This window comes from Mus pahari, chromosome 9 (assembly GCF_900095145.1).
Source record: "Mus pahari chromosome 9, PAHARI_EIJ_v1.1, whole genome shotgun sequence".
NCBI lineage: Eukaryota > Metazoa > Chordata > Mammalia > Rodentia > Muridae > Mus > Mus pahari.
The window spans coordinates 8,014,448-8,025,079 of record NC_034598.1 but is presented as its reverse complement, the minus strand read 5'-3'; the positions used below and the strand labels follow the sequence as shown (position 1 = coordinate 8,025,079).

Sequence of the window (10,632 nt, the reverse complement as noted above, 5' to 3'; positions counted from 1 at the left end):
GAACTCACTTTGTAGACCAGGCTGGCGTCGAACTCAGAAATCCACCTGTCTCTGCCTCCCAAGTGCTAGGATTAAAGGCATTTTTATGAGATGAATTGTTCTGATGTGGCTACAAATAGTCTCTGTGTGGAATGAGAGCTTCCTGGGAGAAGTCCTAACCTGTAATGCTTAGCTCCCTCTAAACAGGGTTTCAGGGGGTGGCTTGTTTCTCTTCTTTTCTATCTTGGCTGGGCTGGAACTCATTCTGCAGACCAAGCTAACCTTGAACCTATAGAGCTCTGCCTGTCTCTGCCTCCCAAGTTCTGAGGTGTGTGCACTATACCTTACCCAACTCATAGGGTGGGTAATGGTTGTTGTTGTTGCTGTTGTTTGAGACTGTGTCTCAGCTCTTACAATCTAAGTTTGGGAGTTTGTTTGTTTATTTGTTCATTTTAGAGATGGGTCTCCGTATATCTCATGCTGGCCTGGAACTTATCTATGTAGTAATGCTGGTCTCAAACCTTTGATTCTCCATCTTCAGTCTCTCCAGCACTGAGGTACTGATATGTGTCACCACACCCAGCTCTTGGGGTCTTTTCTACTAGGCTTTTTTACTTTGGCTGCTAGGTATACATCAGCAGGCCTCAGCACCCCTCAGTATTTGGCCTGGTCAGCTAAATAAAGGAGGCCCATTGGAAAGTAATGCAGAACTGGAATAATGTTGTTGTAAACACATTTTAAGGAAAATGTATCTTGATGAAGTTAAGCTTCCATCTCAGCTAAACAAGAAAATCAGGTTTTGTTCTCACCTCTGTTCGAGGCAACAACATATTCCACTGCTCATACTAAGACTTTAACAGCTGTGTCAACACGTCTGCTTGAAAAGAAGTGCAGGCTTAATGCTAACTCTAGAGCTCTCCCTGTCAGGCTCTCTCTCCATTATCAGATGACTTCAGCCCTCTAGAACACTTGCTTACCTCAGATGAGTCAAGTGCTGGGGTAGTTAAAGCTCTGAGGGCTTGCTGTAAGAATTGGAAGGAGAGTCTTGGAACTCTCAGTACCAAGGGGGAATAGTATTCTGATAAGCCAGCTGCTATTTAGACACCACTGTCTAGCTACAATCTTTCCATTGGGAGTGAGGTGGACAACTTCCATTTACCTTATATTGATGTGACCTCAAGGATGCCTGTTTTAAGCACTCTGCCACTGAGCTATGTCCCCAGCTATTTAAGTGACTTTTCATAGGATTATCTTGCAATAACTCAATGCCTTTTAATCCATTCCAGTTTAGTGAGCGTTTCATTATGACCCAATCCTCAAGGCGTACAGATTAATGAAAATTGGTGAATGGGCTTCCTCTGTACCCCCACACACTCTCCCCCTTTCTCCTTGTTCATTCTGTTCTTGGCAGGGTCTTATATAACTCAGCCTTGAAGTAGCCAAGAACAATGACCTTGAGCTCTGATGCTCCCTCCTCCTACCTTGAGAGCGCTGGGATTACAGGCATGTGCTCACAAGGCCAGTGTTCTAGGAAGAGAGAACAGTATTGGGGGGTGGGGGTGGGGGACATGAAGGAACCAGTGGTCACTAAGGGTCTGTGTGGCTCTGAAAAGCCACTTTATCTTTGTTCTGAAGAACTGGGGAGTCACTACAGAGTTTTGAACTTCGAAACGATATTCCTGGGTTTTAATCTTATTGTACTCCAGAGGTACAATAAGGATTCTAAGACAGGATTAGCAGGAGAATCCTTCCAGAGGCCACAGGTGATACAGGTCTAAGATAGTATAGCTTGTCTGTGATGGAGGATAAGTGGTTTGAGAAATGTGGTAAGTGTTGAAATCCTTAGAGTCTATGTGGGTTGAAGAGTAGGGTATTGATGCTGGAAAACAAGGCTAATATGGAAGGGAAGGGGACAGAGCCAGAGACTTCCTTCACTCAGAGATTGGCAGCACTGGCTTGAGTTCAGTTCCCAGCACCTACATGGCAGCTCACAACCATCTTAGCTCCAGTCCTAGGGGACTCAAAGCTCACACCTGTCTGTAACTCCTGTTCTAGGGAATCTGGCACCCTCACACAAACAGACATGCAAGTGAAACACTGATGTGTATAAAAATAGAAATAAAATGTAAAAAGTGGTATCTGTGCAGAAACAACAAATAAACCAAATAAATCAGGACATTTCCAAAAGTGATACTATTGCTTAAGAATGCATGGGCCTAGGGGCTGGAGGTTTAGCTCAGTAGCAGAGCACTTACCTAACAAGCACTTGACCCTGGGTTCAGTCCTCTTGCTGAAAGGAGAAGGCAAAGGCATTAGGTATAAAGCTTAGGTTTGTGCGGTAGTGGTGAGAATGACCATAGGGAAGTTAAACATGGGAACTGAGCATTCTGCCTCATTAAACGTTGTCTCCTGTCCTACAAATGACCTTTTGGAGACACAGTATAGGTTTGATACAATGTTAAAAGTAGTGAGCATAGCTGCTCATGGTGGCAAACACCTATAGTGCCTGCCAGAACTCAAGAGGCAGAGGCAGGGGAATACCAGGCCAGCCAGTCTGGTCTACAGAGGAAGTTCCAAGAAGCCAGGCTACCCAGTAAGACTGGTGTTGAAGCAGAAAGGGAGTAGGGGTGTGACCAAGCCAGGCAGCTTGTTCTCCAGGGAGAGAGGGAGGGCTGAAAAGAAAAAGACAATTAGACAACACTGTAACGGGGGACTCCAGCCAGTGCTCAGGCTGAAGCAGGGTTATTTTTCTCCATACCATTCTAAGTACATGCAAATAATTAGGTCAGTTCTAGGTTAAGGAACAAACAAAGCAATAAGCACAGTCAAAGAACAAACAAGGCAATAAGTAAACAAGGTCCTGTGATGACTGTCTTTTAGGGGACTGTCACACGTTCCTTGGCTGAATTGTGTTTACCTTGAGCTTTGTATTGGCCCAAATGTAAATACTTTCTGAGCCTACTTCCCTGTCCTAGCCCAAAGTCAAATTCCTGCCTGAGCCTGAGCTTACTTCTTTATTCTGGCCCAATGTCAAATTCCTGCCAAGTTTCTAGAAGCAGTCCCAAAAGCTCTCCACAGGGGTGGCTAGCATGAGTTTGGGGAATATAAAGGTACTCAGTATCATTAGGAACATCTGTGAACTTATTAAAAATGTTTTGGGTATAAACAATTTTCGATAATATTGTAGGTTGAGTAAGAGTGAGTGTGTGTGTGTGTGTGTGTGTGTAGAGGCCACCAGTTGATGTCAGACATTTTCTTTTTTTTTTTTTTTTTTTTTTTTTTTTTTTTGGTTTTTCGAGACAGGGTTTTTCTGCGTAGCCCTGGCTGTCAGAACTCACTTTGTAGATCAGGCTGGCCTCGAACTCAGAAATCCACCTGCCTCTGCCTCCATAGTGCTCTGGGACTAAAGGTGTGCGCCACCACTGTCCCCTACCCCAAGGGTGGAGATTGTATTCGTCAGAACTAAGTTCTGAGGAAACTGAATGCTACAGTTTGTGTCATGACAACTTCTCCTAAGTAGTGATTGGTAATGTTCAGAGTTAAGAGAGAAGAAATGACGTAGCTAAGATTAGATAGCACTTAACTAACAGAAACAGGAAGGAGTCCTGATCAGAAGATTCAAGCCAGAGCCTTCCCCATTCATTATATTCCTTAAGGAAACTGCAGATTCAGCCCTACTCAGACCCATAGAGATGCCTAAGAAAAGAATTGGTAGGGCCATGGTGCAGGGCTTCCCGCGCAGGCCTCAAGGGCCGGGGCGTCCAGGGAAGGCTCAGGTACACTGGCCCCGGGAGGTGGCAGTGTGAATGGAGGAAGTTCTGTGTGGCTACGCTTGTCAGGAACCGCATTAGAAATGGAGCAGCCATTCATGTTAGATGATGAAGATGAACAAGATCCAGAACCACAGCAGAGGTCACGAGAACCCATTCAAGCCCACGATGAAGATGCAGAGCTGATCTTCGTAGGGGTGGAGAATGTAAAAGAAGATGCTAAGCTCATCTTTGTTGGAGTAACTTCAACTTCCCAACCAGTCAACTCGAACATTCAGAACAGAGCCACCCCAGGTTCACACTTAAAAAGAAAGCATAACCGACTTAGAGCAACCACGACTCAAAGATTGCAGCCCTCATGTCTTGTTGCCCCCACATCAGAGGCAGTGATTGTCTTGCCGGCATCTCCAGCTGAATCTAGATCGACAGATAGTCCTATTATTATTGAGCCTTTGTCCGAGTCTGATAATAAAAGTAATTCACCACAAGTTGTGCCTAGTAGCTCTTCAAAGTGTTGTTCGCCTCTGGTTACACTCTCAAGTTCAGAGAATAGTCCAGTAAAGGCAGCGCTTTCAGGAGGAGATTTGAATGAAAANTTGTATGTATCGAAGTGCCATTTTTCCATAAATCCACAGAGGCCTGACCATAGTATTGAGATTGTAGAACCACTTTCTTCAGCTTTGCCCACTTCAGGTACCTTCCATACCTCGAATGTGCAACAGAGGACACCTTCCTTTGATGCTCCCAACTCTCTGAGCCGTCTTGTGAATGGGGCACCTCCTTCAGGGGACTCTGCCCACCCTCGTCAGGACAGTGGATTGGTGGAAGCAGACTTTTCAAGTCCAGCAAGTCGAGAGACTTTTGATCCCAAGAAAGAAGTTTGACCCTGTTACTTAGTGACTTTTATTATGGGCAGTATAAAGGAGATGGGAAGCCAGAACAGAAGNCTCACACAACCTTTAAATGCCCCAGCTGCTCGAAAGCTCTAAAAAATGTTAAATTTATGAACCACACCAAGCATCATTTGGAGCTCGAGAGGCAGAGGAGTGAGGACCCCTGGGAGAGCCACACCACCTGTCTGCGCTGCCACCGGCAGATCGATTCCCCGTTCCAGCTGGAGTGCCACATCGACCGCGTGCACATGTCGCTGGACCCTTCTGTGGTCTGCAAAATCTGTGAGTGTCATTTGAGACTGACCTTTTACAGCACATGAAGGACAATCACAAGCCTGGGGAGATGCCCTATGTGTGCCAGGTCTGTAAGTTCAGGTNGTCAGTCTTTGCTGACGTGGAGACACACTTTACCAAGTGCCATGTAAACACTAAGAACCTGCTTTGTCCATTTTGTCTTAAGATCTTCAAAACTGGGATGCCATACATGTGCCATTACAGGGNCCACTGGGAAAGGAGCGGCCACCAGTGCTCCAAGTGCCGGCTACAGTTTATAACTTTCAAGGAGAAAGTGGAGCACAAGACCCAGTGCCACCAGAAGCCTAAGCAGCTGGAAGGGCTGCCTCCTGAGACGAAGGTCATGATCCAGGCGTCCCTGAAGCCCGATGAGTCAGGGTCTGTGAAGGTAGCATCGGTCACTGTGAGCACAACTGACCGGGAGCCTTCTCACCCCCGACCTCAAGGCAGACTTTCCCAAAAGCCCGTTAATTCTAACCTCAGTCAGAAGCCAAACCCTTCCGAGAGACGAAAGTACAAGCCTGTGCATCGGTTAATCGCTGGTACCCAAGATGATAGTCAGTCAGTTTTTTTTCTCTAATTTTGTGATAATGCGGGGTTTGGTCTGTTTATTTTTTGAGGGTTTCTTTTGTTCTCATTTAGTGCTGGAGCTGGATCGGAGGGTTCACAAATAATAAGCAAATGCTCTACCCCTCCCCCTCCCGGGCGAGGCATTTTCTGGATGAACAGTGAGTGCTATTTAAAATACATCTGAATTCATATTGTTTGGCTTAACAGGAGGAAGGTGTCTGTGTCCCTGTGAATGGAAAACGAGTTAAACCTATTTGTATTTCATATAACCCTAAAGTTTGAGAGTTCTTTAATGTAAAGGTTTGAAGTTTGTTGGGCTCACAAGGTCCCACCTCTCCCTGAAGACCTACAGTTAATGCTTGCTAAAGGAGGGAGAGAGTCAATTTTTTGTTTCTTTTTTGAGAGACATCTTAAATGGTATAGCATGGGTAAGTGGGCAGGCACACATCCTTTTCAGTCTTGAAGCCAAAGAAGGAATCCTGCCTGATGCCTTTACCTAAAAGAGCAGCCAAGGAGGCCACGCCATCCCTGTAAACGCCCAAGTCTGTGAAAGACCCCTGCAGACATTAAAGCACAGCTGTGTATTCTCAGCGCCACATGAAGCAGCAGCAACAGTAGTTAGAAAACTGGGACGGAGCCCATGACCGTGGACTTTGTTTCGCTTGATGCTTAGGGTAGCCAGGGTTATCCACTCTCTGTTCCACTTCAGCTAGCTATGTTTGAAGAACTGGTTATATCCTCATGGACCACATCAGTAAAGCAAGTTGTCCTTTCCTGAGGAAAGCAGTCCCGGCATTTGTGGCTTGAAGTATATTGAACCTGAGTTATAACTGAAAAGGCTTGGGAAAATGGCATCTGTCCAGTTTATGGCTGGGCTGGGCTTAGTTCTACTCTCAGGCTGTAAGAGGAACTTGCCCAATAATACTGGACATAGCACCAAAACCAGACCAGGGCGGCTAGAATTTAAACCCTCTCTGTGGTCTTTATTTTCCAGTCCACGTGTGTGGTTGCGTGTGTGAAGCTTGCAATTTGATGCCCTGGTGCTTTCCCCCCTTGGTGCTAGGTATTAAACCCGAGCGAGGGCTCTGCCACTGAACCAGATCCCTAGTCACACTGTGTGTCTTGTCTCCTATGTAAGTGGTTCTAATGTCTGTATAGGTTCCCTTTGTTGGATGTATAATTTCCGAGTTGATCACACTAATATTGCTTGGGTTTTACTTGAAGCACTTTTGTGTGCAAGTCCTAAATGAAGACTTGCCTTCTCCTGCCTATCATACTACTTAGCTGGTCACTAACCCCTGGAGGAACAACTTCTCATAGAACTATAGAACATCCTCTGAGGATTGGTCTCCAACAGCTTCAGGAACGTTAGCTCTTTCTGTACATCTCCAGGGTTGTGTCCTTGAGCCTGGCCGGTGCCACCTGTTGTCCTCCAGCCCAGGTGACCAGCTGCTGCTGTCCATCCCTCCAGGAGTCTGGGTCGTGCTGGTTATAGACACTGGTCTCAAAACCTCTCTTGAATGTCCTGTTCCTTTCTTTAAAGGTATCTTATCTTGCTGGGTGTGGTAGCACACACTGGTTATAAGAGCTCTTGGGAGGCTGGGGCAGGAAGATCTAGAGTTCAAAGTCAGTCTGGGCTCTTCAGTGAGTTCCAAATTACACAGGAAACAAAAGAGGCAGTACGGATAAGTTCCTTAGATAGATGTCCCTGTTGCATTTTTTCCTTCCTCAGTTTAGTGAAGTTTCCCTAGATTCCATGAAAAAGTGGGGAGAAGTTATCCCAGACCTGGCCTCTCTCTTGAGACTGAGGGAGGGGCAGGGGTTGTGAGTAGCTTTTGTTTGCTTCCTGCTTGACCGTTGATTGACTGTGATCCGCCTCATTGCTATTTTGATGGATCCTTTCAGTGAATTTTTGTTTTGTTTTGTTTTGTTTTTTGCCACATCACACTTTTTACCCTGTACCGTTCCTTTAGGTATGGAAAGCATATTTGTCCCACTTGTTCTGGTGGAAAATCCCGCTTATGAAATGAGTCTGCAGACTCATAAACATTACTATCTATTAGACCTGTGTCTCCAGCCCTGCCTGTGGCAGTAGTTTTCTGTGTCACTAAAGCATGCTCCTGAGGAGGACAGACTGTTGTTTACTGCTAAGGGAGGCCCCAGGGCAATGGCTTCTGCCTACCACTTCTCCTGTCCCCTTTCCCCTGCTGCTGCACGGTTGTGACCCTCCCACCCACCTTGCCATTCCTCAGTAAATTCCTGTTTCCCCCTGATGCGGGGGCTGCCTGGGCTGCTGTCACCTTGCTTTCCCTAAGCCTGCATGGCTGCTATGCTGTCGCCGTGCTCTCCCTAAGCCTGAATGGCTGCTACCTCACTCGTGGTTATGAGCTTATCAAGCTTTTTAGAGTGACTAGAAATGTCCCCTGCTCCTGAAGCCCCGTTTACTCCTCCTCTTGGAAGGTGGCTTACCTCTCCCTGCCCGCAGCTTTCCCCTCTGCAATCTAGCTACATTTCCTAGTCACAGGCCTTGAGGAAGGAATCGTTAGCAAGAGCTTTGGCTCTGTCTTAGAAGTGAGCTAGCTTAAGTGCATTTTTGTGCCTCTTAACACAAAGACGTAGAGTGAGCTGAGTCTCTGGAAGCTTTCTGTTTTATATAGACAGCTCTATTTTGAAAGCAATGTCACTTTGTTTTGTTTACACAAGTATTAAATATTTGTCAAGATTACTATTTTGTTACTCTGTGAAGTTGGTTGCTTGATTTACCAAATAAAAGTTATTATTCTGATGTTGCCAAAGTTATTTATAAGAACTAGCAATTAGAGGAATAAAAAAAGCATTTTGTGAAAAAAAAAAAGAATTGGTAGATAACTAAATCCCACAATATCATAACACAGGCAAGTACTTGCTTGCTGCATGAGAGCCATGTAAAATTGGGTGAGCTGCATGTGTACCTGTAACTAAGTGTTGTGTGGTCAGAGACAGGAGGGACATTGGGCTTGCTGCTGTTAGACTAGTTCCAGATTCCCTGTGTGTCCCTGTCTCAACAGAGTAGGCTGGAATGATAGAGGAACACCTGACATCTTTCTCTGGCCTCCACATATGTGTATACCTAGATGTGTACACACACACCTGTATATACTATATACATACACCACACCACACACATACACACATCTACCTATAATGGTAAGGACTGAATCAGTGATGCTTTAATCAAAAAGGATGTATATTAGGTATATGTTCACATCCATCCGCAATAAAGAAATTCAAACAAGCTTTAGAAAAAGAGAAAGATGTACAAGCTTCTGAAATCTACACATCTACCTATAATGGTAAGGACTGAATCAGTGATGCTTTAATCAAAAAGGATGTATATTAGGTATATGTTCACATCCATTCGCAATAAAGAAATTCAAACAAGCTTTAGAAAAAGAGAAAGATGTACAAGCTTCTGGAATCTACAGAACCTTTTCCTTCATTACAGCTGATTGACAGAAAGTCACCGAAAGAAAAACGCTTTGATATATAATTATCTTTTTCTTGTTTAAAGAGCTGTTGGTGGCAGTTACCTTTAGAAATGAGAAGGCTGGGGGTGTAGTTCATAATCAGTCCAGAAATAGCTTCTAATTTGTGCCTTTTGTGTGAGATTTTTTTTTTATTACTATAGATATTTTCTTTTTTAACAATTTTGAAGGAGTTTCTTATACTGTTATTATGGACCATTTTTAACACATTAACCATTTTATTAGTTCTTTGAGAATTTCATATAATGTATTTTGATCGTATCCCTTCAGTCCTCCCAGGTCCACTCTCACCTCTGTATCTACCCCACACCACCCACAACCCCCAACTTTGTTTCCCCTTAATAATCTATCAACTACACTTGGCTCTTACACTCCTGGGTGTGGGACCATCCACTGGAGTGCAGCCGATATACTGGAAGCCACACCTTTACAGAAAACTGCTCCCCCATCCACACAAGCCAGCACCTGCCCATAGCGGCTCTCCACCCTTTCTCACTCCATGCTGACATTTCTGGCTTGTTCTTTGCATGTCTTATGCAGGCATCCACAACTGCTGTGGGTCCCTGAGTGCCGCAGTCCTGGCGTGTAGACAATCACTCTGCTGCCTTTCTGCACTGGTTCCTAAGCCTCAGGGCAGGGCTGTGATGCAGATGTCCCTTCAAAGAAGTGTTGTGCAGGCAGTCACCCATTCTCTGCACTTGTCATAAGCTTCTTTGTTAACCACCATCCCTGCACAAAGAAACTTCCCCACGGGGTGGGTCTGTGGGTGGGTCTGTGAGCTACGCTAACCTAGAGGTAGACTGAGAATTCAGTGTAGGTTCACTTACAGGTCCTATGAGACCCCCAGCCAGGACCCAACACTCAGGCCCTCTGGTGGAGTGGGCCTTAAATCCAACCAGAAAGGAATGGGCAGCGAGAGCAATGACAAGAACTTGGATTGTTTTGGGGATCTCTGGGGCCCCTCTGACCAACAGTGTGGGGGAGGTACCCCACCTCTGGCACTGTGCTTTTTACTTAGCAACCTATGGCTTCTGGGATGACATAAGCCCATGTGGGAGGACTCAACAGACTATTTTCTATGAGTCTCTCCTCTTCCCTCCCCTCCTCTGCCCCCTCTTTCTCTCCTTTCTCCTCTCTCCTGCTCTTTGTCCCCATGTGTGTGCTTCTCTTTAGGAAGCTTATCAAATAGTTGGTTTCCACATGGCTTTTTCTAAACCCCTTCTCTGATTATGAGCATTTTAAAGGATACTTTTAATTTAGTATTATAATTGTACAGAAAGATTTTATCCTAACAGTTACTCAGTAGGTGGACATTGACATTGAAAGTGGACGCTGGAGCTGGAAAGATGAGTGAGCACTTTAGAGCACTGGCTGTTCTACAGAGGACCTAGGCATGACTCCCAGCACTACACAGTGGCTCAAACCGTATGCAACTCTAGTTGCAAGAGACCTATGCCCTTTTCTGGCCCCATAGGCACGAGGTACTTGTGGGATGTGTGTAGGCAAAACCCCATGCACATAAAATAAAGATAATAATAAGACAAGCTGGGCGTGGTGGCGCATGCCTTTAATCCCAGCACTCGGGAGGCAGAGGCAGGCGGA

At 45.4% G+C, this 10,632-nt stretch overlaps 2 protein-coding genes across 2 annotated transcripts in view; both read left to right on the top strand.

Moving 5' to 3' along the window:
• Positions 1-10,632, top strand: part of Cep57l1 (centrosomal protein 57 like 1) — a 73,779-nt gene that overhangs the window by 20,379 nt on the left and 42,768 nt on the right. The gene's annotated exons all lie outside the window — the stretch shown is intronic.
• Positions 3,833-5,516, top strand: LOC110326727 (zinc finger protein 280B-like). The gene is given in 3 exon segments (XM_021205304.1): positions 3,833-4,622; positions 4,625-4,927; positions 4,930-5,516. Coding segments are annotated over 3 exon segments (1,680 nt in total).